This window comes from Meleagris gallopavo, chromosome 6 (genome assembly GCF_905368555.1).
Source record: "Meleagris gallopavo chromosome 6, MGAL_WU_HG_1.1, whole genome shotgun sequence".
NCBI lineage: Eukaryota > Metazoa > Chordata > Aves > Galliformes > Phasianidae > Meleagris > Meleagris gallopavo.
This window is the reverse complement of record NC_139409.1, coordinates 39,862,384-39,890,272: the sequence shown is the minus strand read 5'-3', so window position 1 is coordinate 39,890,272 and position 27,889 is coordinate 39,862,384. Positions and strand designations below refer to the sequence as shown.

The 27,889-nt window shown below is 40.6% G+C and overlaps 1 protein-coding gene and 1 long non-coding RNA gene across 2 annotated transcripts; one reads left to right on the top strand and one right to left on the bottom strand.

Moving 5' to 3' along the window:
* Positions 1 to 844: 844 nt before the first annotated feature.
* DYNC1LI1 (dynein cytoplasmic 1 light intermediate chain 1) lies at positions 845 to 22,753 on the top strand. The gene is made up of 13 exons (XM_085226410.1): positions 845 to 1,067; positions 1,278 to 1,351; positions 10,131 to 10,247; positions 12,115 to 12,345; positions 14,710 to 14,879; positions 16,010 to 16,103; positions 17,674 to 17,809; positions 18,195 to 18,306; positions 19,103 to 19,162; positions 19,290 to 19,334; positions 20,327 to 20,447; positions 20,577 to 20,735; positions 21,817 to 22,753. The coding sequence occupies exons 1-13, from the start codon at positions 952 to 954 to the stop codon at positions 21,927 to 21,929; spliced, it is 1,548 nt and encodes a 515-aa protein (XP_085082536.1). The 5' UTR covers positions 845 to 951; the 3' UTR covers positions 21,930 to 22,753.
* Positions 3,192 to 27,889, bottom strand: LOC146544148 (uncharacterized). The gene is made up of 2 exons (XR_014883972.1): positions 27,354 to 27,889; positions 3,192 to 12,491 (listed from the first exon to the last, which is right to left on the bottom strand). It is a non-coding gene; the product is annotated as an uncharacterized LOC146544148 (long non-coding RNA).

The following is a 27,889-nucleotide window of genomic DNA, read 5'->3' as shown; positions in this document are numbered from 1 at the left end:
CAGTGCCCGTTGGGTACAGGCTGCGTGGAACAGCAGTTCCCACACATCCCCATGACTGTCTCTGCCAGACAGAAGATTACTTTACAGATGGGGAAAGGAAATAACATTTTAAAGATTTTCATTCTTTTCTACGGTTGCACCATCTTCACTACAGGCTTTTCTAAACTTCCTCCTCCATCACAAGCACAGCTAACTGAGTAATGCTCGCCTTATTGCAGCCTCGCCTGTTAACAGCGTGCGTGCCAGCACACTGCATAGCTGGTGAAGGCTCAATTCTAGCATACAGGCTTCAACCTTGCTGTTTTATCCCCCAGACTAAGCTAGGACAGCGCGATGACCAAGCACTTCCTTGTGATTCTGTGATTCTCCGCATTGCCTGAGAGCGGAACGAAACGGAGAGGAGGGAGGGACGGCTTCTGGTGAAGGCATTGGACACGCAACATCACCAGAGGCGTCAGGTGCCCACCTGTGGTACGAGAGTCCTCCGGGTGTTCGGACTGCACACCTCTCACATCTCGTGCAAAGGCACGCAGCTGAACCCTCCACGACTGCAGAAGGAGAAGGGAAAGCCGCCTCGAAGTGGGAATGGCTGAGGGAAGGAGGGCTTCCATCGCGGTGAATAAGCTTTAGCACATTTGCAACCATCGTTGCGCGTTTACCAGCCGGCATCACCGATCCCCGTGAGAGCGGGCGGGCAGGGGAACGCGGCTCCCTCTCCCAGCCGCAGGGCTGTGCCCGCAGGAGACGCTCCCCACGCCCTCTCGGCCCTCGGGCCGCTCCCCGCCGGCGCCCGGCTCAGGGACGCCCGCTCGGCCTCAGCGGGGCGCGGCGCGCCTCCCTCCGCTCCGCCCCCGGCTCCCCACATCCGGGTTCCTGTCAACCGCCGCCGCGCTGCCGCCCGCTCCGCGTTTCGGGGAGGCGGCGGGGCGGGGAAGGGAGGAGGCGGCGAAGATGGCGGCGGTGGGGAGAGCCGGTTCCTTCGGTTCCTCCTCGGCATCCGGCGCCGCGAACAACGCCGGCGCGGAGCTGCGGGCGGGCGGCGAGGAGGACGACGGGCAGAACCTCTGGTAATCGCCCGCCCCGCCCCGCCGCCGGGCTGCGGGCCGACACGGCCGGGCGGGCGGTGGCTGCCGGCCCCGCGGGTGGGGAGGCGGGGGCCGCGCTGCGCTGCGGGCGGGCGGGAAGGAAGGGAAGCGAAGAGAAGGGAAGCGAAGAGAAGGGGGGCGCTGGGCGGCGGCCCCGCAGCCCCGGCTCAGCCGCGCCTCTCTCCGCCGCAGGTCCTGCATCCTCAGCGAGGTGTCCACGCGCTCCCGCTCCAAGCTGCCCTCGGGGAAGAGCGTCCTGCTGCTGGGTGAGCACCGCGGCCCTCCCGCGCGCACCGCCGCAAGGAACCGGAGGGCTGTGGGCGGGTGGATCTGCGGGCTCGCTGCCTCTTCCCGCTCGGCCAGCCCTCCTCGCTCCGAGAGCTGCGTGTCGGCGTGTGGGAGCGTGGCTGAAGCCCGGGGGAGTCGTGTGGGCTCTGGGAGCGCTGTGGCTCTTTGTAGCCATGTGGTCATCCCTTCCTTGAGGGCTTTTTCCCGAGTGTTTTCTCTCATCCTAGAGCTGTCTGTGGCTGCGACCCTTCCTGCTGTGAGTGGTGCCTTAGAACTTCCCAGTGAGGAGAATGCTGTGCGGGGATTACGGGGCTGCCTGCTGAACCTGTTACAGAACTTCTTGCCCTCTGATTTGTTGCTTGTTACGTGATGTAACTGAGTAGGCTTTTGAGATTGGAGGTTCTGCTGATGTTAGAGAAAGATTGCGTAATAATTGAGAGCGTTTTATGTGATCCTTTGAAATTAAATTGGATAGCTGTTCTTGGTGAAGTTGGAAGGTTTCTTCCTTCCAGTGGTGATCCTTGCCAAGAAGATTACGCTGTCTTTCTCTCTTTGTAGTGTGGTGTATAGGATACTGCTAATCTTCAGTGATCAGCAGTGTGAATCTGTGTTTCCTTCAGAGCTTGAGGGCATCGTAGAATGGTTTCAAACACTCATTCTGTTTGTTTAATCTCTTGTATAGAGATATGCTATTTATTTCTTTATGTAGAGCTTGTAGCTCTACATAAATCATAGAACCATTAAGGTTGGAAAAGACCACTAAAATCACTTATTCCAACCACCAACCTGCTCCCACCATGCCTACTGACCATGTCCCTCAGTGCCACATCCACGTGGTTCTTCAACACCTAAATGCAACTCTTCTTTTTAGCTGATGCTTTTTTTCTTTTTCTCATGTGATTGTTGTTGGGTTTTTTGTTTGTTTGTTTTTGGTAAGAATTCTGTGTAACCTCCGTACTCAGTTGACTGTTCCTTTGCAACCCAGGGTGCTGTCCCTGAAGCATGCTGCCAGTGGGAAAGGAGAGCTCAGGTGTGTGCTGTACTGGACAGACTGAGGTTGGAGTAGGTGAAGCCTTATCTCTTCAGGCAGTTTCTCAGTTGTCCCAGGTTTCCTCTGTTTTTAAGCTTTCTTCCTTTAAGTAGTTCTTATACTGGCTTTTTGTTGTTCATAAGGATCACTTCTTGCCATGACTATTTCCAATTTCTTTACTCTTGGAATGCTTTTAAGCAGGAGTTGTAAAGTACATTTTCACGTATTTTGTGCTAGAGCAGTTATAATATTGGCATGTTAATTCTGCTATTTCAGCATTTATTTTTAACTGTGTTAACATCTCATTTTTAAGAACCTAGGACACATTTCAAAACACCATAGAAATAACTCAAGAAAAGTGGGATACCAGATGCCAGTTTCTGAATATGATGCACTGTTTTGTGAAATGAAGGTTAGCATGTAATGCTGGTAATTCTTTACTCAAAATTGACAAAATCCAGACTAATTTATAGTTTTATTTCTCCAGAATTGTTTCAGTCTTAATGTGAAGACTTCAAACTTTGATTGGCACTGCATGCAGTATAAAAGCATTTTTCTATGATTGTATGAACTAATAATAGAAATACAAGTTTTCCTAAACAATTCTGTACAGCAAATATGCTCTGATCCCTAAGCAGTTCTGTCAGAGCCTTAGCCACCTCATTTAGCACATCATAGCAATAGAAAACATGTCATCCCTGTTTTCTTAAGGTACTGGGCTTGTATTGCTGCCAATTCTAGATACGATTTTGAAGACAGCTGGAAGTGTGTAGCTCTTGTCGTTGGCATTTTTCATTCTTTTTTCCCCCCAAACTCTTCCTTCTGCTCACTTGTACGGTAAAGATGCTGACCAGAAGAGACTGGTGCTTTTTTCTTGAGTGTGATGATAAAGCTGATGCTTACTGAGAGCCCTCTTGTTCTTTCCCTCCTGCAATAATTAAACCTGAACCAGCAAGTGGGATAGATGGAGCAGTGAAATGTCACCACTGTGGGTTATGGATGGAATCCATAGCAGCACAGAATGTGTGAAGGCTTGAATTCAGAGACCTGAACTAATCATTCATTCAGTAAATTGCAGCATGTATTCAAGCAGTAATGTGCAAAGTCATTCCACGATGCATGAGAAAACAGGCTCCCTAGCTTGCAAACCAACTGAATAGCTGCTTTCTATCGTGCATTCCAATCCCTGAAGCATAGCACAGTTCTTTGCCTGCAATACTCAGGATGTCAAACCATCCAGTGTCACGTGAACCCGACTGTGTCTGTGTTGCTCACTTACACTGCCATTGAATCATTAGTATTTTGGCTTTCTCTGTGCTTTACTCCACTCTGTACTAAAGGTTGAGCAGAGTGGGCAGTCAGCGCTCAGCTGCCTCGTGTGCACATTTTCTCATTTTGCAGGGCCAGACCTGTCTGTTTGAAGCTTTGAGCTCTGCTCCTGTCTATTGGCTGTCAGGGTGCTTGAGAAGAAGTTCCCGCAGCCTATACAGCTGATTTGCAGGTGCGCTTTTCTGCGTGCGCACGTTTTGGGATGACTTACTGCAGGGAACAGGTATATCCCAAGGAGTTGTTTCAGCTTGTTGCTTTTCTTTAGTGGATCCTTGAACTATAGCGAGCTTCAGCATTACATTTTGAGACAGCGGATTGTAATGAGACTACAAAAAAGAATATGAAATCTTTTTACTTAATTTTTAGCATTGAACGCAACTTTAATTGTCCATTTGCTCTTTTTTTTTTTTTTTCCTATTCAAATGTCTGGCAGCTTTTCCACCGTCACTTCATCATTTCAGCTGATGAAATGTTGCTTGTTGATTCCTGTTGTTCATTTTGAATGATTTGTAATTCTCTAGTCTTGCAAGAGTTGCTAGATAACTTCTTTTCTTCCTCTTCAAATCCAAATTTGAACTTCTTCACCTTCTGTGCAGTAAGAGCCTTCCAAACGTAAGCCATGTTCCGTTTCAGTCAACAGAGTTACAGTGCTAAAGTATCAGCTGTTTTGATGGGACGTTTACCTAGATAGTGTAGCAGCAAAACAACTAGGTTACTGTTTCAGAATGAAGATGTGCTTTTGGGAATGTTCTTCTTGTTCTAACTCGTTTTCCAAGAGGCTGGAATTAAATGGAAGTTGTGTAGTAAGCCATATTTAATCATAACAGCATGGCAAACTGTGGAATTCTTGAACTGCATTTATTCAATTTGTCTCCACTTTGCCAGTGGTGTTGCTGATGTCTGGATCTATCTCAGAAATAGCTTTGAAGGTGATAATGTGGAAGGAATTGTGTTTCTGTACTCTCCAGGTAGGCTCGTGATGGGAATACTAATAAAGGCATCCCTTTGATAGTAGCGCAGGATTATTCTCTTTTGGTAGTGAACCTGGGTTAAAATGCAGTAGATGGCTTACTGCTGTGTTACAGGGACTTAGTGCTTGCCTTAGAGCTGTGCTGCTTGTATTCACTGTAGAAATAAGTAATACTGCTACTGCTCTACCTGTTTCCATGGTCAGCCCATCTATTCTTGTGTTGCAGGACTTCACAAAAGGATGCTGGAACGGTTGTTTATGCTCTGCTTTATATTCTGCTGTTGTGCAGAAGTACAGATTCTGTGCTCCTCAGAAAAGCTGTTTAATTTTTAGTGCCACGGTAAAACCAAGCAAATGATGTGTGAGGAGAAAAATGTTTTCAGTGGGGTAAAACAAAGCTTTTTGTCGAACAAGTGAAGTCTAATTTGGTGGTGAGTTATTCCAAGACTTGATACGACCTACTGACTGCACATTTGCACGTTGTTTTGAAGAATTGTGAAAAAGAATCTCGTCAGCATAATTAATTTTGTTCCTCCATTCTCTGAAAGCAAACTAAACTTGGCTTACCCTGATTATTTTGGTCTTGCTCCACAGAAGGCATTCTTCAATTAGTATAGTATGCGTAAGCAAATCTCTTTCACTGACTGATATGAGGCTGTGGAAAAGGCAGCTACTAGCCTGTGCTTGAGGGAAGTGTTTTATCTGGAAAATAGCTATAGTACGCATGCCCTTGACTGTAGTGTGAAGGCTGTTGTGTCTCCACTCTACTGGATTAGGGCTGGGAGGTTCCACACTGCATAGAACAGAGATCACTGAGATTCTGGGAAAGCTGCTTTGCCCTCGATAACTCAGTTTCAAGTTCCATCAAGGAACCTTTGGCATTATGGTTACATGTACAGCTTTTCAGCAAGTCCAGAGCTTTTCAAACTACTGCTGGGGAAAAGAAGCCCCTCGTAGAAGGGGTACCAATACCAATAAAAGAAACATTTTGCATTCTGCTTTGTTGATTTCACGTATTTTGAGCACATTTTACAGTGGAGAAGATTTACATAAGTGCAAACTAATGTCTGTCGTGGCAATAATGAATGATACTCAGGATGGTTCTATGTGCAGTAAGAAATTAATAAATGTTTGCCTTGTTCTAAGACAAGTGATAATCTGCTTCTGCTTTTGTTTCCTAAACGGGAAGAAAAGTGGAAGTTTGAGTAGTAAATATTGATAATTACCAATGTTCAGTGGGACAGAAGTTCTGTAACCTAAATTTCCTCTGGGTTTGGGGCTGGACAGCACCCAACAGCAGGGAGCAGGGCAGGGTTTTGTAGCATGCTGCCTTGGTGCTCCTGGCCGAGAGTGCTTGAGCGGCTTGTCAGGGAGTGAAGGAGCAGCATGGGCATGGAAGTGAGATGGCTTTTGTTCAGCTGAATGCAAGGCTCTCCTTTTGCTTAACAAGATGGTGAAATACTGTGTAAGCAGATTGCTTTGACTGCTTCCTAGCTCGGCTTCCGGAAAAATTAAATCTATTGTCTCTCATGTTTGTATTCAGCTTTAGTGTACAGCACTGCTTGCTGGCAAGCACTGCTTCTGTTTCCTCACTGTATGATTAATGTACAAGTGCAGCTTGATGTAGTGGGGAGGTCTAGTTCTTTAAGGTTTATCTTAGAAAAGGAGGGTTTTGGTTACTTATGAAAGCAGGATGCAAAATCTTACATGTGCACCTTGAGTTTTATTCTGCCTTGCAGTTCTAGAGCAAGAATTGCATGTCAGAAATGTTTTGCTCTACGAGCTTAGGTATAGAAATCTGATTATCGTATCTTTTGAAATAAAGAAGCCGAAGGATTTTCTGTCTCAAAATTTTGGAGGGAAGAGGGGTATGATGATTAATCCTCCTGGAGGTGCACGATAGCACTCTATCTCGCATAGTGTTTCAGTAGAGCTTCAGATAAAATGAAGCACCTTATTTCATAACTTGAACAGGCAGTAACGTTTAAGAGCTGGGGATATGAACTGTCCCTTTTGTTTGAAACTAAGTACCACTGCTTTTTTACGTACTTCAGGGTTACCCAGAGACAGTGACAAAAAAATATTGTTAAGTATGTTAGGATTCAGAATGTCAACTGCTACAGGTGTGTGTATCCATGTGTTCTTATTTAGAAATAAGTGAGTATATGCACACTTTTATGTATGTGCCTGGCAGTATCTACACTAATTGCATTATAGTACTGTCTGTTACCCCTCAAACATAAAATAACCAACAGACTTCCATTTCCTCACCAATATTTTCCTTGTCTTCTGGTGGAGGAAAGCTTCAGGATATACTAAAAGCATTACAGTAGAAGATTTGGGTTTTGGGATGCCTTAGACGTTAGCATTGCATGCAGAGAGAATTTGCTGAAAAATAATTAGAAAGCAGAACTATACTGCTGCTATTTCCCAGCATAGCTTGGGTGTATTCAAAATTGTCTCTCATTTGAGAGACTTTTCAGAGTTTTGTTTTGAAGGCTTTAGGATGAGGAAAAAATAGATGAATAGCAGGGATCAGATGTATTTGCAGCTATCACAGTTGTAAAAGATATGTCCAACATACTTAAGAATACTTAAGAAATAGAGGCAGGACGGAGCATCAAGACTTTGTTCTCTTGTTAAAGGTAATCTTTTCTTACTTCCAATGAATGGTGTGGGCGAGGAGAAAGTGCTGATGTCATACACCATGTCCCCATTTTTACTTTCTGACAGCTTTTTCCAGACATTGACTCTAATTTGGTTTATGAATCTTTTGGGAGCTCAGGATCACCTGTGGGCTGGGGCACATCTGGCTGTGCAGCCATCTTGCACTCTTGTGAGCAGTTGCGTTTGTACACTGCTTAGTTCATGAGTTGCTTGTTTTGGACCACTTGCCAGTGTTCTTTTTAATGCCTTTCTTCATGTATCCTTTGGCTTCCTTTATGTCAGCTGCACATCTCACTACTCTCTTCATTTACCTGACTAATTAATGAAATTAAGGGTTTCTTCTGCGATGTTTGGAACTTCTCATGACCACAGATGTTTCTTAGAGTCAGGTTGCAGGCAGTTTTGTTGAGAACTGGCAGACGAACTTTGCTGAAGGTGCTAAACTTTCCCAGTGCAAATAAGTTGTAAACTTTGTTACCATAGATGTGAAACAAAGTAGAATGTAAAAGAACTTAGCTGGAGGTAGCTAGTGTGAGCACCCTGGGAAGTGGCAAACTACAGTCCTCTTTGAAAGGAATAAGGATTGTTTTGTCTTTTGAGCATTTGGAACCAAAGTTACCTAGTTTTGTGCTTTTTTTTCTTTTTTTTTCTTTTTAATTTAAGCCTGGTAAAACCTATAGAAAACTTTAGCAGTAGTAACAGCACCTTCTTGAAGCACCTTGCCAGTGCAGCAGCTCAACAGAATCTCCACAGTTATTTGTAGATGACAAGTTCAAGAAGTTGGAGTACTTTGGTGAAGGCAAGGGAAGAACTGTAATTCATCTGGAATGAAGACATTTCAATTGTTCACCTTTCAGGCAGAATTTCTTATTTAAGAGAATATTCATACAACAAGAAGAAAAACTTGTGTGAATAGAAACTTGCTGTGCTTTCCAGCATTTAGTTAAAATTACCTGTAATTGTGTTTTCTGAGGTGTGCCCAGACTTAATAAAGCTAAGGACCTCGCTGACTAATTTTCCAAACAAATTTAAAGTTTAACTGATGTAATTTCATTTTTTTCAGTTTTTTCCAGTTTTTACTCTAAGTAACCCAGTTTTTTGGGTTACTTAGAGTAAATAGCAGTATGCTTTCTGGAAGCTTCTAGACTATTGGTCAAATCTGAAGCTGAACTCTACACTGAGTATTTCCTACAGCAACCTTGGCATTTTGTGTTGGGAAAAATCAAGATCAGTAAGTATGATTTTTTTTCTGCTATCTTCTGTGTCTCTTTCTGTGGTCTATTACTCTAGGTGTAATATTCATCTAGAGGATGATGACCAAGTTCCTCTAAAGGGAAAATTCATCCTTATATGTAACAGAGAAAATTATTGCCCTTGCACTTTTTTTCTTTTTTATGTAGTGCTTACACTTTCACTGTATAGTTGAGACTTGAAAAAATGTTCTTTTTGACATAAAGCTGATAAGGTACCTATGAACCTGTTATTAATTTTGATTTTGTAACCTGTGAGTGAGCTCTGGGAAGTTACTAATCTCCGTCTTCACTAACTCCTGTCATGAAATCAGAATCCTTAGAGTTGGAAGGGATCTTTAAAGGCCATCTATCCCAACTCCCCTGCAATGAACAGGGACACCACAGCTAGATCAGGTTGCCTAGGGTTGATCCAGCTTCACTTTGAAAGTCAACAGGGATAGGGCATCCACCACATCACTGGGCAACCTGTTCCTGTGCCTCACTGCCCTCACTGTAAAAGACTTTTTCCTTATATCTAACCTAAATCCCCCCTCTTCAAGCTTAAAACCATTTCCTCTTGCCCTATCACCACAGATCCATCTAAAGAGTCTGTCCCCTTCTTTCCTGTAGCTCCTCTTTAGGTACTGAAAGGCTGCTCTCAGGTCACTTTGAAATCTCCTCTTCTCCAGGCTGAACAGCCCCAGCTCTCTCAGCCTGTCAAATGTGCTCATCACTTTATCAAATCAGAGAAGCAAAACCCCTGATCGATGTCCAGGTGTACTTAGGTTACTCTTTCGGACTTGAAAAATGGTGCATGAAGTTTTCCAGCTCTAGGACGTGTACTAAGAAGATTTTCAGGATGAGTCTTTGGCAGCAGTTGAGCAGTTGTAGTGTGTTTATGGTGTAAGGTTCGCTGGCAATCTGAGGTCCCTTTGGAGGGGGGGGAATAAGTGGGCATTAGGAGTGGGTCGATGGATCTGGACTGTAGGCTGTGTCATGTACAACAAAATGTTTGTTGTACAACAAAAGTTTTCTGTTTTCCACCTCCTTTAAAGCTTTAAAGAACTGTAGAAAAGATTCAGAGAAATCAACTCATAAAATTGTAAGGAAACAGTTTTGCCCTATTCAGCCTGGTGTTCTGCCCTGTTTGACTGGGGAGAATTGTCAGTGGTATTCTTCTGACTGTGTGATGAACTTACTCTCAGTTGGACCTCTACTTCAGAAAGACTTTGGTTACAAGTGAAAGACTGAAATGGTTTCAAGTGTTAAGTTAGCTTGTAAAATAGGTATAAAAACTTTGTTCAAAAAGGATAGGTACTGTCATAACTGCCTTTATAACTAATTAGAGATGAGACTTGAAGATGAAGCACGCACTTTAAACAAATGGATGAGTTGGGCAAAGCCCTCTATATTTCGAAAATTTAATGAGCTCAGTTGTCTTGTTAAAGAACGTTTCCTTCTTGTCACAAATGATTTTTAAATGTAGCTGAGTTTAAAGATTGAGTGTTATCTAATTTCTGTCTCTCCAGGTGAAGATGGAGCAGGTAAAACTAGCTTAATAGGAAAAATTCAAGGAATTGAGGAATACAAAAAAGGAAGAGGCATGGAGTATTTGTATTTAAATGTGCATGATGAAGATCGAGATGGTAAGTTTCTAATAATATCTTAAACCAAAGTAGTGGTTCAGTATTGTGATGTTTAGAACGAGAATGGGATGATTTTCTTTCTCAGTAAAAGGTCAGTTCAGTCCACAAACAATTTGTTATAATGAGGTTTCTCATTCTAATCTCCTTTACGTATATCATGAATGACCAGGCATGAGGAGGAGAGGAGCCAGTTAAAAGACTGAAAAGGCCAGAAGAAAAGCAGTCTTTTGCAACATTCTGAATGGATGGTAGGCAAAAGTGCGCTTGTCAAACCTAGAGGAAAAGGTGTGTAAGACTCCCACTACAGATATCTATACCTGTGGAATGCTTAATTCCACCCTGATGCTTAAATTGAAGGGGAGAGGGCCAGGGAAGGAGGTTGTAGACTGTATTATAGAATACTTTGGGTTGGAAGGGACCTTTAAATGCCAGTGAGTTCCAACCCCCCTGCTATGATCAGGGACACCTCCCACTAGACCAGTCTGCACAAAGCCCCATCCAGCCTGGCCTTGAACACCTCCAGGGATGGGGCATCCCCAGCTTCTCTGGGCAACCTCTTCCATCGCCTCATCACACTCTGAGTGAAGAATTTCTTTCCAACATGTAACCTAAATCTCTCATTTTTCAGTTTAAAGCCATTGCTTGTCCTGTCACTGCATTCCTTTATAAAAAGTCCCTCCCCACCTTTCCTGCAGGGACCCTTTAGGTACTGGAATGTCACTATAAGGTTTCCCCACAGCCATCTCTTCTTCAGGCTGAACAACCCCAGCTCTCTCAGCCTCTCTCCGTAGGAGAGATGCTCCAACCTTGTGGCCTCCTCTGGATGTGCTCTCCCTGATCCATATACTTCCTATTTTGAGGTTCAGGGCTGAACACAGTGCTGCAGGTGGGGTCTCACCACTAGCTGATGAAATGCAATGAATTATCTAGAGGCAATGCTTAGAAGCAGCTGTGTGTGAATAAGAACATATGAAAGTACTTGTGGGTAAAAACGACTTCTCTGTGCTATGAAAACAAATGCAGGTTGAAGGAGAAAAGAAAGTTAGTTCCTTTTACCTTCTGAAATCACCTGCTTTCTTGACTTCCACCTCTGATCTCAAAGATGACTTGACATCACAAAGTTAAGAATTGGTTCTGAATGTTTTCCTCAGAGCTTCTGTATCAAGCAATGAAAATTTACCTGAAGGGAAAATATAATTATGTTAAGCTAATTTTGAATCACTGGCTCTTCATTTATGTTAAAAGTGTTTCTGAGTGTAGGAGTACATACACTGTTTTGGTGGAAGAAGCAGTAGGATGGCCTATTTGCACTGTGATTGTCCTTCTGCAGATCCGAAGAATAACTTTCTTGCCTGTTCACTCTCCATCTAAATCATTAAAGCTTATGACAGAAACTTGCAGTTCTGCTTCAGTTTTCTGATGGCCAAGATACAGTTATACATGCACATCACATTGAATGAATTCAGCCATCCCTTTTTGGCCCTTGACTGCCATCTCTCCTTCAAAACTCCCCCTTCTAAGTTGCTTTTCCAAGAGAACCATTTTCCTTCACAACTGATGAAGATTAACATTGGAAATAGTCAATTTTTTCTGAGTTTTCATTTTCAGGTACTGTGTTCAAGATCTTCAGTTATGGCCATTAAGCTGAATTCTTCAAACTTCAGTGTTTCTGAGGGGCAAGGGCTCTCCACAAGCTGCAGTTTGCTGCTCTGTGTGTGTGTGTGTGTGTGTGTGTGTTAAACTGACCGATTAAAACATGTTTTTTAATTTTCTTGACTTGTATTTTACATACCTAATGAAGATGTAATGGTTATTATGGAGTGGAGTGTTGCAAGTGAATCTCAAAATGTTTCTTCTTTTGTTATAGACCAAACAAGATGCAATGTACGGATTTTGGATGGTGACCTGTATCACAAGGGTCTCCTTAAGTTTGCAATGGAGTCAAACTCACTAAAGGACACTCTAGTTATGTTGGTAGTAGACATGTCAAGGCCTTGGACTGCAATGGATTCTTTGCAAAAATGGGCAAGTGTTGTAAGAGAACACATTGACAAGTTAAAAATTCCTCCTGAAGAAATGAAAGAAATGGAACAAAAATGTGAGTATTTTGTAGATATTTAGGATTCCACTGAAGTCAAGTATGCTTAATGCTTCCTGCACAACTTAATCTCTCCATTGCAGTCTTTTTCTCTATTGTAAAGATGGCTTAAAATCAGGAGTTCCAGGTTGAATTTGTCTTGTTTCCTAGAGAAAATAAGATTTATCAAATGAAAAAAAGTAATGGCTTTCTATTTTATATCTTATTATTTTAAAGGCAGATCTTCATCTTTTACACTGCATTAGTCTGTACTTGTTCCTGTAGTCAGACTAGACGATTTTGGGTCTTTTCTTTGTTTAACAAAAATGTAAATGTTGAAAGCATTCAGGATTATTTCATGCACGGTAATGTTTGGGCCCTTTCTGCATGAGGAGTTATTCTTGACACAAATGCAGCTATGTATGCTTTGGTTTGGGGTTTTTTTGTTTTGTTTTGTTTGTTTTTGGCATGAATATGCTCTATCACTTTCATATCTTTTTAACTTAAATATGCAGAACACAAGGTTATTGCAGAATTCCTTGAACTGTCTGACTGAGCTTGCTAGTGTCATAGCACCTACTGGTTTTGGGCAGCCATCGTATTTCACTTGGCGTACTAAATCATCAACCTTGCCCCTTCACCTCTCTGAATTACTACAGGAAGCAAGCATTTGGGAAGGCTGTGTCTGATCAAATAGTGTGATTAAAACTTTATTTATTGAAGTCTGAAGTTTGTCTCTAGAATGGTCATGTTCTTAAGCAGCTGTTGGATAACTTTTTTTTTTCTTTCTCTTTTTTTTTTTTTTGAAATCCAAGTTGTAGCTGTGATGTGATTAAATGGGCAGTAAGGCAACAGCTTACTTTTCTTTTAAAAGATTATTCTCAGGGGAGTGTCATTCCTAGGAGTTGTCTTAAATTCTTATTGTGGAAAATTAAGAGGGGGAGAAGAGTGCTTTTGAGTGTCGGTCATTTTGTTTTCTTGGTGGGAAGGCTGTGTATTAAAATTGCCAACTGTTTCAGGATATGGTCTTACTGGATGAAAGTAGGGATGCAATATCTTTGCTATCAAAACTGTGGAGATGGTAGCTTTGCTTCTTTACCGACTGACTGAACAGAATAGCAAATTTTACAAAATCCAGAAAAAAAATATTCCGAGGTCTCTGAGTTGATACAGTGCATTAATCTTTTTTCTTCCCTTGAGTTGCTGGCATATCCTGGTGAGAGCTCTGGATTAAAAACATAAACAGTCTGGGAGGCTCTCAGACCAGACTGAAGGGGCAGTGTTGCTTTAATAAGAGCCTCAATCAACTGTTGAAGTAGAGATGATGATCTGTACATATGCTTCTTTTTATTCTGAATTTTGGGTAGAAGAGCTGAATAACTTCAGCCCAATGCACTTTTATCCTGGATGCTGGATAATTCAGTGTTCTGAATGCTTTTCTAGGTAGGAACTCAGGCTTTCAGTCAGTTTAGAAAAGGTAGGGATGGATGAAGGCAAATCAGGACAAAGCAGTGAGAAAGTACTAGAGTAGTGCGCTGCTGGTGTGTGTGATTCAGCTGTGATTCAGCTAAGTCATCTTGCTGCCTGGATTTTTGGCTGATTCAGGCAGTGCTACTCATGGAAAAGTAATGGAGGTGGTTTGGGGTAGAATCCATTTTCTGCTGGGTGAAATCAGACACTTGATGTGAAAGGTACAAACATCTGATGCCTGATACTGCATCCCTGGTGGGAAGCACATTAAGTGACCTTGTAATTAGACCTTGGGCATTTGCATCAGAACTGACTTATAACCTTGTCATTTTTTTTTTTCCCTTCAAATTCTTGTTGGATTCTGACTTGCCTTTCTTGCTAAACTTTAAAGTAGTATCTGATCTGTTGTAAAATCATGCCAAATATTTAACATGCTGCTACTTAATAATCTAGTTATTAGCTGTTTTTTTTGTTTGTTTGTTTGTTTATTACTAGTATAGATTCATGGTACAGAAGACTGTGGATGAGGGACTTTTAGGTCAAACCAGCTAAATGATCTGTGTAAGGCTTGCTGCTGTTTATGCTAACAGATTTTTGCTAATTTCACTAAGAGCAATGCAAGGGTCTTCGGTTCTTTAGGAGATTTATCAAGCAGTGATAGCTAATAACAACTGCCCAGTGGTTCTTCCACAGTGCTAAAAAATCAAAATGGATTAATGTTGTCCTCATGGACACTTAAAACTGGCCATGTTCTTCTGCCTCGCCAAATAAATGAGTGGCGCTTGCTGCATGTTCAATTCTTTCAACCTACAGAAGTACTGTACTGTCAGCAGTACTAGAGATCAATGGCAGTGGAAATCAATGTTGAAATACTAAAGTAGATGATTTTTTAATATAACTTTTTTTTCTTTTCAGTGGTAAGAGACTTCCAGGAATACGTAGAACCAGGCGAGGATTTTCCAGCTTCTCCACAGAGAAGAAATACTTCATTACAGGAAGACAAAGATGACAGTGTGATTTTACCCCTGGGTGCAGATACACTAACATGTAACTTAGGCATTCCAGTAGTAGTAGTTTGTACAAAGGTTTGTTTCACATTTTAGGTTTTTTGTATGTTTTATTAAGGGGATGCTTTAAATTGTGGATTTGGGGTGGGAAACTCTTGGTTCTAAATTCATTCTGTATATGTTGGATAAGAATTCTTATAAACAGGTTTTATGTTGAAGGTTGGGAATCTTCTGGAAACCCTATTTGCATGTTAATTTGGGTGTAGTATTTCCTGTGGTATTACCAGTTTTCAGGGAATTGAGAAATACCTCAGACCTGGTTTTGCTCTCAGAAGTGAGCTAGTCAGTAAGCAACTGAAATTCCCTTTAATTTACACAGCCATTCTATATTCTGCAAACAATAGTTTCGATTTTTAAATACTTCTGCTTTTTTTTTTTTATATGTGAAGGAAAATAAGTTTCAGGGTTCTAGCTAGTAGAGTGCTGCTCTGCTAACATTGCTCAGTTCTTAGGGTGTTTCTGTGACCTGATTTGATTTCTATTAAATACTCCACACTTTTAGTCTAGAGAGAAAGTAGCGTGGTTCTCATGTTTTGTTTTATTCCCCCGTGGCTTTTCAGTTCTCATTGGCATTAAACATACTGCATCTGCAGCCTCTGCTGGCCCATAGAGAGAGAATTTTTTTTTTTAATGCCGTTACTTCTAGAGAAGGCTGACTCTCTTGTTTGGAAAGCAGGAGTTTTCTCACCTCCTGGGTCTCCATTATTCTTCCCTCACCACAACCATTATTTTTTTCTTCTCATCTCCACGCTCCTTGCTTTGGCTTACCTTTGCAAAGGGGGAGCAAGTAGCCAGTCAAAAAGACTGTGTTCTGTAATAGCACGTGTAAAAGCACTGTGCAGAAAATGCTTGTATTCAATGGATTGGTGTTCAATAGAGATGTTTGATTTATTGCATAACATGGTTGCAGTGTGGAAGAGAATGGAAAATGGCGAACACTTTAACTCCCAATTTAAGGCAGCCCACGCTACATGCATGCCAAGATGCATATTTAAAAAAAAAAAAAAAATTATGTTTCAAAACCATCTCAGGAGGTTTTTGTTTTTTTGCTTTGCCTCCTATGACCCAGCTGTGAACAGGAGATGCAGCAGCACTGCTTTCAACAGCTGGCTGGAAGTGGTATATTAATTCTGTGCTTATTTTAACAGTGCGATGCCATCAGTGTCCTGGAAAAAGAGCATGACTACAGAGATGAACACTTTGACTTCATTCAGTCACATATCAGACGGTTTTGCTTACAGTGTATCCTTGAACACATCATAAAGATGATAAGGACTCAAAGCTTTGCATTACTTGTGACCAGCTTAAAAGAATATTGCATCTCTACCAAAACTGTGCACAACTCCTTCTTTGTTGCTGGACGTCTGCTTTGGTTATTCCCAACATACAATGCTGGGTTAAATATTTCTTCATTCTGTTGAATAATTTTAATTCATTACAGATATGCAAGAGTCTGGCACGTTCCCTTACTTTGAATTTCTTTCCTTGCCAATTCCACACTGAAGAATCAGTTCCTAAATCAGCAAATCTTAACCAACAAGCTCCCTAAAATAGCAAGAAGATAATTCATTTTAGCATGAAATCATTTCAGATGCCCAAATCTTTTTGACCGAATATGTGGTGTCTTCAGGGTTCAGTAATCCCACAGGTAAGGTGATGAGGGAAGAAAGGAAATACAGAGTGCTGTGGGAAAGATCCCCTGGCTTTCCTATTAGTAGGCACAACATATGTAAACTGTCACTATGCTATGTATAAAATGTTGTTTAGGTAGCTAGGTGTGCTCAGATCTAGATTTTAGATGCCAATAATGTGCCTTCATTGTGTCATCATAATGTGTGCTGTAGGAAGTGGGAGTCTAAATACTCCTGGAGAGACAAAAATTAACAGATGGAAAGGTAGTTCAAAACCCTGAGATCTCATTAAAGTACTGTGATGGCACCTCCTTTGGAGCTAGTTTTTCAAAATGGAGTTACAGATAATTGCAGTAAGTTCTGTAGATGAAGAAAAGGAATATGAAAGATTAGTAGGCCATATGCAACTCAGTACTCTATTCTGAATGTCACTGAATGGGAATCAGATCTTGTTAGATTACTTACCTCTTTCAGAATTTGAATTTCATCTATGTAGAAACTGGTTAGGGTTTGGGGCAATTTTATAATATCAAAGTGACAACTACTTGAAACTTCCCTTGCTGCTTTTATTAATCCTGTGTGTAAATAATCTTCCTTTGATACTGAACCGTATGAGAATAATAATCACTCTTTTTAGTACTAAAGTAGAGCACAACTCATTTATCTTCCTTTCAGAGGAGATCGCTCTGTAATATAAGAGCTTGGTCCCAAATTTAAAAACCCAGCTGGGAAAGTGAAAGAACTTTTGTATTCTTGGAGCTACTGATGTTAATGCTGTAGTATCTGTGTCACATCTCTGTGTAGTCCTGCAGGATGGGAGAATGATGAGATAAGGATATGGCATGAAAGTTTTCATTTGCTGAAAAAAAAAAAAAAAAAAAAAAAAAAAGGTTTAAAAGACATCATAGTGAAGCTATTGGTATTGTGGGCTTCGAATGTGAGAAGAGCCTTTACTCAAAAACCAATAGATGAGTTGCCCTAAAATATATATGCAGGAAGAGAGACTTAAATTCTTAAATAGCTTATTTCAAAAAATGGCATTGGAAGTTGCTTGGCCTATTTGATTTTTGTATTCCTCTTAAATGTTTCAGAGGAGATAACCTTTAAAACAACAAAAGTGGGTCATTTTCCTATTTCTTACTAACCACTAAAATGGAGTTTTCTTTAACAAGTGCACTCAGATGGGGCCGCGCTTATTTACACCTCGGTAAAGGAGAACAAAAACATTGATTTAGTCTATAAATATATAGTCCAGAAGTTGTACGGGTTTCCTTTCAATGTCCCAGCTGTTGTTGTGGAAAAAGATGCAGTATTTATGTAAGTTATCTGCACTGTTGTGTGTATATGACTACAACATACATTTGTACAGGACTGCAGAGCCTTTTTTGTCCTATGTTTTTGAAAGATGAGTGTAGCAGTCTGATGAGCTGGGGGATTTGGAGAGGGAAGTTGGCTGAGTTAACAAATACTCGCTGCCTCAAAGAAAAATGATAAACCAAGAGACATTTCCTTTCTGTTATGGTGAACCAGTCCTTGTCTGCAGTTACCTGTACTGGTCAATAACACCCTTGCACAGAAGAAAGGAAATGACAACTTTCTGGGCTTTGTGGATCATGGATCATGTGGATCCATGATAAGAACTGCGTTCAAGAATAACCTGAAGTAATGATGGAATTTAAAGCCAAATGATCCTTCTTTCTAGTCCTGCAGGTTGGGATAACGACAAGAAGATTGGCATCTTGCATGAGAACTTTCAAACACTAAAAGCAGAAGACAGTTTTGAAGACAGCATAAGAAAACCACCGGTCAGAAAGGTAAAATGAGAGGTTTTAAAAATGGAATACATTTTGCTAATATTTTTGGCAGCTTTTTATTTGCTTATCTCCCTGTCAGCTTTCAGAGCTTTGCTTCCAAGAATACAATAAACTTATTTTTGCTTATTTTGTCTTTTCATTTTGCTCTCAATGTTTTCTTAGTGTTTTGTATAGCTCTTCTCCAGCTTACACAGTATGTTCAGAACTTTTTGGTCTATTTCCTCTCTCATACCATTTAAGAAAAAAGGTTGAACTGTATGGAAAACATAGAGGGATTAAACAAAATGCCAGCAAAGTGGGCCCATGTATATGTAATAGTTATCGCAGAAATATTTGCCTTCTTTCTAGTGAAGTTAAGAGTTTGGGAGTGATCATTTTCCAAGTGTCGATTATTTCAGCTGAGAAAACATAATGCTGTGCCCTTTTATAATCTTCAGGGGAGAAACCAAGGCATACAGCAATGTGTTGAGTACTAAGAATCCAAGGGAAATGTAACTGGCAAACTTTTTGCCTGCTTATATACTGCAGATAATAAATTTTGGTATTTGCCTTGCTTGCTTTGGCAAAGCTTATGTTTGGTGACTTGCTGTGTAGACCTGGGATCTAAGATGTCTCTATTTCTTATGCCACTTCATCCTAGTGCAAAATTTACTGAAAGTAAGGCCAAGCTTAGGCCGGGATAAGGTAACGATATGCGTCAGAGCGTGCATCTGTGAACAGATACTGTGTATCCTATGCTTTATGTTGTATTCTTGCAGGTCCTGGTATTAGTGTGTTTTTTTCTTTTGTGTTGCAGTTTGTTCATGAGAAAGAAATTGTTGCAGAAGATGACCAAGTGTTTCTTATGAAGCAGCAGGTAATGTTCTGCTTATAAAACAAACAGCTGATGTTTCATCTAACAAGATTCTTCAGAAAAAAAAAAAAAGTTTTGTAATATCTAATAATATCTGGGTTTATTGGTTGTTTGTTTTTCTTTTTTGCAGTCTCAATTGGTGAAACAGCCACCTACTGCTGCAGGAAGACCAGTGGTTAGTAGTAACAAAGTACTTCCAATACCATCACCTGTATTTGAGGGCTGTTTGTCTCTTAACTGTGTGATCAAGTAGTTTTGATCAATTTATTTGTAACTATGTAGTGTTTAAAGCCTATTTCTTACACTGCTCTAAAATGATGACACTTCTTCTCAGCTAGGCATGACAACTTGTATTGGCAGCAAGGGCTAAATGCTGTGGCTTTACTTTTCATATGTTAGAGTGCATCTAAGCAGTTACTTGACTACCCTTTCCATCCCAAGAGTGTGCCAGGGAGCAAACTGTATGTCAGCTGAATTGCTTTGGTGAGTTTTATATCCAAAATTTGGCGCTGTCATTCTAGGAATATTGAAACTCTGGGGGAAAAAATTATATATGGTTAAGTGAGGATTATGATGTCTAAATTCAAAATAACTAGAAAGTAAGAAGCTTAATAGAGAGCATGTTAATTTTTAGAGATTACTTCAACTTTTTTTAGATGAACTGCAATTTTACAAAAACATCTGTTATCATTGAAGAACTGAGTAATGTTTTGGGGGGTTTATTTTGTTTGGAGCTCTTTTGTTCACTTGTTTTTTTTTTCCTTGGACTGCCTTTAGTCCTTTCCACGTAATTGATGGCATGTGGTGTTGTCTTTCCAAGAAGCTGATTTTAGGTCCTCTATAATCTCATCGGTGCAGTTTTCACTGTGGTCAGAGGAACTATAAAATAACAGCTTCATTTTTCTCATTGAGGTGCCTGGAGGGAAGCTTCAGCAGTGCTTCAGTTGCACTGAAGTTAATATTTGTAATAATATCATAAGTGGGGGGAAAAAAAAAACAAACAAAAACAACATAAAATCTAATCTTGCCTCATTTCAGTTGTGAGGGAAACTACATTATTAAAAAAGAAGTAGAACTGAGAAGCAGGTGCTTAATTTCACATGCAATTACAGTGCATGATTTGATTATTTGGAAGACTTTTTAATTTTCTCCTCTTCCTTTGCACAGGACGCCTCACCGAGAGTTCCTGGAGGATCTCCTAGGACACCAAATAGATCTGTAACATCCAATGTTGCCAGTGTTACACCTATCCCTGCTGGATCCAAAAAAATTGATCCCAACATGAAAGGTATCTTTTTCTTTTTGGGAACAAGAATTAATTTGGGGACGTACCTTTCTTTAATATGCTTATTTAGCATAACCAAAATATTGAATTGCTGTTTATCTGGATAATGTTTGGATGTTTTTTGTCTTGTAGCTGGAGCTACCAGTGAGGGAGTCCTGGCAAACTTCTTTAATAGTCTGTTGAGTAAGAAAACTGGTTCCCCTGGTGGCCCTGGTGGTGTTGGTGGCAGTCCTGGAGGTGGCAGCACAGGAGGTACTGGCAGCAATCTACCACCATCAGCAAAAAAGTCAGGTATGCTAAAAAGATCAGCTCACAATTTAGACTGAGCTGTGCATCATTCAGTGTAGTTTATCAGAAGTATGAACACTACTACTTTTAACTGCATGTTTCATTGGATATGGCTTTTTATTCTCACAGTGATTCAGTATTGCCTGCCCTTCTTATGGCTCAGAGAATGAAAGAAAACCTTCTCTTGTAGCTGTGTAAGCAGCTTATGCCATAAGCAATCTTAATATTATTCAGATACATTGGGACTTCATTTCAAAGTGAAGTGTATTTTTATCATCGATGTTAAAATGACTTCAATACTTTTTAACTTCTTAATACTTTTTAAACTTCCTTTTGCCAGTGCTATAGCTCTGATTTGATGAAGGTTTTGAATGAGTGACTTCAGCAGTCAATCAATTTAGTATTTTCTTCCAACAGCATGTTTAGTATTCATCCAAAATGTCTGATAGTGATTCCTTTAAAGCTAGATGTAGGCAAGGCTGGGGAATAAGGTGTATTGCAAGCTAGGGTAATTGTAAGTGTACAAATGTTTGTGCTATCCCAAGTTATGGGGGAGGTAAGCAGGTGAGGAGAGTGAGAGATTTGCCACCTGAAGCTGTGCACATACCTTGAGCAGCAGTGTCAACTTCAGCTGACCATGTTTGTGGAACAGAAACTGGTCTATGGTAAAACTCCTGATTTCTATTCAGAATTACTTCAAAATACAGCTGATACAGCAAATTGTTCAGAAGAATTCATAATTTATAAAATACAGAGAAGTGTATTTTCTAGACTTTACATTAACTCTTCATATGCCCACAACTTTATATATAGTTATGGAAGTTACTTTGAAAAATCTGAAATACAGGACGTGACTATATTTCTTTTGTTCCTTTGCTGCTGATTCTTGGCCTTAGGCCTTTACTGCACACTTCGGGGTGCAGAGTAACATTTCTAGGATTTGCCTGAAGCAGTAACAGGTTGGTTTTTTCTTTGGCTTTTTTTGTTTGGCAGATTTGCAGATGCTGCTTGAGAATTGAAAATAGAAAGTCTTTCCCAAAATGGTTTCATTAACATCACTGAGTGATGTGCATTTCTTTTGTAGGTCAGAAGCCAGTTTTAACAGATGTTCAGGCAGAATTGGACAGAATTTCACGAAAACCTGAAATGGTTTCTCCGACATCACCTACGTCTCCCACAGAAGGTGAAGCATCTTGAAGACACCAAATAAAACCAATTGTTCAGTTTTCTGGGGTAATTCAAACTTGCCTCTGCCTCTTCCTTCAGTGACTGGAACTAAAGAACTGAAACGTCGTTTCAGAACACAAAGAGTTTGTCTGTCTTTCTTTCATGTGTTGCCCAACTTTACAAAAGGGAGCTGTACAGGTGAAAAATGGTGTCACATCATGTAGGACTACTGTTCACAGTGCAAGAATAGTAGATAAATTTCTGGGTTTTGTTGATAAGTCGGTGTAATTCTGTGAAACTGGCAGTTACGTCCACTTACAGATAAAGGTTGCTTAGAGCAGGAAGCTGATGCACACCACAGGCACTTAATTTATATTGATTTCCCAACTTATTAGTTGATTTTAATACCCTCTTAAGTAGAGCGTAAACTTCTAAAGGAGAGAACTACTACTTGTTGCTGAAAATAAAATCACTTGCACAGAACTGTAATGATAAACTCCAAATATACTTGAATGCTTGATTTGGAGCATGTTTGCAAATCTTTTTTTATTTGATCTCCCCTGAGATCTATACTGCATTCAAAAACCCATGCAAAAATTTCATTCCAGACTAAGATCTTAAATTAGTGGCCAGTTTTTTGGTTGTTTTCTTTGATTAATTTCAGACACTGAATAAAAGATGTATAAAAAAAAAAAGCAGAGGTTAAATGTACAGATTATCAGTATCCAGATTTGTCTATATATATATGGCTCAGCCTTAATGTCCCCCACTATGTTTCCCATATTAATTATGGTTTAAGATTGGTCATCAAAACTGTAATCAGTTAATAAAGTGTTCTCTGCATTCAAATTTAAGTAACTTTCATTGAAGCCATGGTGTTCTTTGTTTACAGCTAAATTTGAGGATGTGATGTAAAATATCTTAAATTACACTTTATATTGTATCTCTCTTTGAATAGTATCGCTGGTAGAGATTTAAACTTCTTTACAGCACTGTTTCTGAGAGGAACTGGATAAAAGTCTGCTGTGTTTGTTGCTAGCAGTCAAACTAGCTTCTCAGACTTGTGTGGGTTCTGCTGCAAGCACGCTAGTTACACCAAGAATCCCGCTAATGACTCCAGCGTGTTAGAATGGCCTGGGTTGAAAAGGACCATAAAGATTATCAAGTGTTGTATTAGATAGCTGACCAAGGTCAGGGCTTCAGCTTTCAGTACACAAACACTGAGCATCCCTTCACTGTTCTGTTTCAAGCTTATGGGCTTTCCCTACTGATAGCCACAGAATATTAAGTGTAAAAAGTATATCCCAATCTTTTAATTACCAAGTAACTTCAATGAGTTTAAGGTGTTTGTTTGTTTTTTTTTTGTTTTTGTTTGTTTGTTTGTTTGTTTGTTTGTTTTTAGTTTTGTTATTTGTTTTGGATTTTTTAAATAAAGCCTTAATTTCTCCAGCTTATTCAGGAAACTTCTAAAGGCTCCTGATGAAGGAGTACATCTTCTGTATTTTGAATGTGATGCTAGTCATATTAAATTCTAAATTACGTTTGCTCCCAGTGAAAAAGACTGCAACCCAACAGACTGGTAACTCCATTTCAGGTGTATAAGTAGAAATTTAAAGTTAGTACGGTAGCTAGTCCATGTAACAGAAGTCATATACGCATTTCAGAGACTACCATGTTTTCAGCTGAAATGTAAGAACTGCCTGGAAATAGTGATCTTTTACCCCAAATTTTCAAGCTTAAAATTTGCAGAGCAGGTTTATTATAACCACTCTAGTCAAAGAAATCATGTAAGAACATAGAGCAAAGGAAATCCCCTAAAAGTTGTTCGTAGTTGGTTCCTTAACTACACAGATTTAGCTCTGAAAGTGCAAAGTAACTTCTTTATTGTGTAGTGGTTTTGCAGTATTCATACTGTGAAACATTTTGAAATACTACTTTATGAAAAATCATCATCTGCTCTTCTTGTGTGCTAGGCCAAAGCCTTGTACTAAGTAACATTAAAGGTATTAAAGGCATGCAGGAGTGATGAGAAATGCAATCGATGTTATTGGTGCTGTTATTCCTTGTAGAACTGAGATCGTTGCAAATCTCACATGCCTACAGTTTAGGGCACAATATACAGTTTAGGGAACAATAATGAATAAGGAAGAAGTATCCTTTCCAAGCATCCTTTCATTGTTTTCACAAATGAGTAGCTTTGGTGCCTGAAAGAAGTGGAAATAGGCCTCTGTCACAAAGCCTTGTTTTGCACACTGCTTCTGGTAAATTCCACTTTCTCCATCTGCTGTTGTCAAGCTGTCCAACCAGCATAAACAGGCTGTAGTTAGTGATGGCAGCCTAAAGAGAACTTAAACTTGAAGTAGGGAGGCTGGCTACCTTGATGCTGTTGAATAGAAAGACCAGGTAGAGAAAGTTCTTTCTTAGCCTTTTTGTAAATAATAATAATAATAATATTAAAAATCTTTACAAACCAAACAGCTAGCAGTGGTTAGGGAAAAAACATATTTAGAAGTTTTAAATACACAGAAGTGACTTGCTGTTTCTAGAACTTATTTTTATGAAGTGAAATTTGAATGAGTCATTCGACCGGTTTTCCCCAGTCCCTTCCTCCACAGAAAAAGAATAAAAGGCAAACCATCTAGTTTGATAGCTTCTAATATATTGTCTAGCTTTCCCAGCGTTCTGATAGTGATGCATGCCCTGCATCCCTGATGGGAAGCTTCTCCTGCCACACCTTCCAGGTCAATTCACTCCATGCAGTTGTTCATCAGCAGGTCATGCATTTCTCCATGCGTCACCTTTGCTGAATCACCACCGTAGGCACAATTGTAAGTACTGCAGTTGGAACAATCGATTAATGGTTAGCGGTCCCTACGTCCTACGCCAGTCCACTATTCAGTATTCTGAATGAATTGTATTGAATATGGCTAACTCTTTAATGAGAAAGTATGCTGTCCCTTAATCAAATGAAAATATAACAAATAAGATTATTGTATTTTGAAATAAAGCTACTTAATTTGCAGTTGTAGAACCATTAGCTGTCAAATTTCTCATGGCTTTAGGATTCTTTTTATGCAGATGCATTGCAGAAAACCAGTAACAATAGTTATCCTAGCCCAGCATTTGGGAAACGTGGAGAGAGTTGAGCATTTTGTTTATTTTGGTGCCATGAAGGCTACTCAGAAATAGCTGTTAGAAATACTGATTCCTGATCTTTGGCTGTTTAAAAAGCCCACCTTGGGGCTAGTTAGTATGGTGCTCAGGCTTTGTGAAGTTCAGCTGCAACACTGAGCCCAGACATAGAGCCTTTGGAGCTGAGCAAGAGTCAGGAGATGCAGCATGTGCAAGTCTTGTCTGAGTCTGTCTACTTGTCACAGTCCTTGCTCTGTGACTCCCATGGCTAGCTGGTCATCTCCTGCAGAGAACCTGTGTGAAAGAATGCTGTTAGATGCCTGCATGGGAACCGAAACTAGGGGAGAGCCGTGCCTATGACTGTGGAGTTTCTGTGGAGTTTCCCAACTTGTTCTGTGGTGATCTACCTCACCACTCTTCAAATGAAATGGAGCCTGCCTCCTTTGGTGGTTTGGGCTTTTAAATTGCTTTTCTATTCTTATGCTTCCTTCTCTTTTGCTTTCCTTGAAGGAAAGTAAAAAGACGGAATTGTATTTCTGGACATGGGAAAATGAGAATTCATTTGTGAGAAGTCAGGTCAAGGGAGCGAAAGATTTATGTTTCAGCATAATCAGGGTAATTCTATAATACAGTACGAAGCTAGTTCCAAAGGTCTACTGGGGCTTCACTTTGTAAAAACTGGGATGATACCTGGCTTGTACTCACTATATCCCAGAGGCTGACATTTATTCAACTGTTTTGTCACTCCAGTCACAGATCTTCTGTAAATTAAATTTTTTCAATGCGGTGAGGAGTGATATCCGTGTTATAAAGCTATACTGTAATCTCCCCTAATGACGTAGCTTTCTCCATTTAATAGGTACTGCTTTATGGTCACTGTGATGGTTATCTTTGGAGAAGATGTAATGCGGGAGAAAACTAGGTCACTCATCACTAATCTGCTCCCACTAACCTCCTACTCCTTGGCTGAGTGGAGACGTTGTGGCAGTTTACAATCTAATTCCAGGACTGCTTTATGCTGCAGTGTCCTGCTTTAAGCTCAGGCTCTGCCATTCTGGTAGAGGTTGCATGAGTAGGAAAGACTTTATTTTTTGAAAACTCTGTCAGTACATAAAGAGAAGAAATTGAGTAAGATGCCCACCTGGAATGGGATTTCTGTTACATCACAGCCAGCTAATTGCAGTTGTTTTCATTAAACAGACATTATGTATCGCAACTACTGTTCTGCATTCCCTCTTTAAAGGGGAGTGAACTTTAAAGCTGTACTTGAAAGAGTTCTAGTGAAAAGGTAAAGAACAGCTCTAGTTTGTGTGCATAGCAGCATTTGCATGTTTTAACAAAACGCTGTAACTGTTTTCAAAGTATTTTGTCCGATGCTGTCTGGTTTTCATTCCTGCTCTGCTACGGATCTTTGTGGTTGTTTTGCTTTCCATGCGTTGCCTTATAAATAAAGAAAGCAGCCTAAATAATCTAGGATTTAAGTGGCAAGCCAGCTTTTACACTTCTTGCTGAAGGCCTGAGCAGGAAAAAAAAATCTGAGAAAACAGCAGCAAGTAGAAAAAGGTTACAATATATTTTATCTTTAGTTAACTTTGTGTAGTTTTTCTATTGGTCTTTGAGAAGCTCCTTTCAAGAGTTGTCCTCAGCACTAACATCTGCGTTCATCCTTTTGTAAGGCTGCCTTAGGGCACAGGTAACAAGACTGGGAGCAGCTGCAGATATCCTTAGATGGTACTGAATACATACTAAGAAGAACTCACAACTGTTTATATCTGCCTCAGCCTTGTCTCCCTCAGACAAAAGTAGTCTCACCACTTAGGACATGTGGTCATTCAGCCCGGTTTGAAATATAATCACGAAATAAAACAAAATAGGAAATTCCTTTAGAAAAGGCATCTGTAATACAACCTTCCTTACAGTCTACTAATGTAAAAACCAGCAATGAAGGCACAGCAGTACTCTGGATCCATAACAGTAAATATCATTCACTACACCTACCTGCTCAGCTCTGCACTCCCAGGATGCTGCATGCAAAACTGTGTTAGACACGTCCCAACCCCTGGCAGAAGCTGTGGTGCACTCATGGCAATACCTTCCTCATTTCACTGGGAACTCCTGTGCCTGAGGAATCACAGGGTTTGCCGACACACTTGCCTCTAAAGCCAGCTCCTGCAACAGGCACTGTTTATGGCACAAACACACCTGCACCACCCAGCCCAGGGCTCCCACAATGTTCCTCTGGGTTGTGTTTTCCTACAGGGAGGGATGCCATTTACAGCCTGCTGGCAAACAGTAGCCCAGAGCACGCCCCAAGTCCTTTACCTGCTCTGCGCTGCCTTAGCTGTCCAGGCGTGCCGGCTCCCAGCAGGCACATATGGTGCCTGTTCTCTCGGTGCTGCACACGTGTCCTGCACTGCCGGGCTGAGGCGGGCAGTGTGACCATTCGCTTGGCTTCTTCTGCACACACTGCACTTAAACAAAGCATGAGTAGAACTAAGGCCAAGAAAGCAAACTGCTGCTTTTCTATCAGTAGATCATACTTAGCAAAGTATATCTGAATTTGACTGCGAAGGACCATAAAAGTTCTGTGGATGATATGCTAATTAAAGTCAATGTAGTACACTTTTGCTTATATACAAAAGGCTTCATCTATTTCCTCATGGCAGTAAGAGCTGTAGCTGCCTATGAAATTAGGTTTGGGCAGAGGTACGGCAGCACGTTGGAATTACAGAACAGAGTTGGAAAGGATCCGTGAAGACCATCGAGTCCGACCCCGGCTCCACACAGCACTATCCAAAATCCAAACTCAACGTCTAGGAGCGCCGTCCAAACACTCCTTGAGCTCTGGCTCCTGTGGC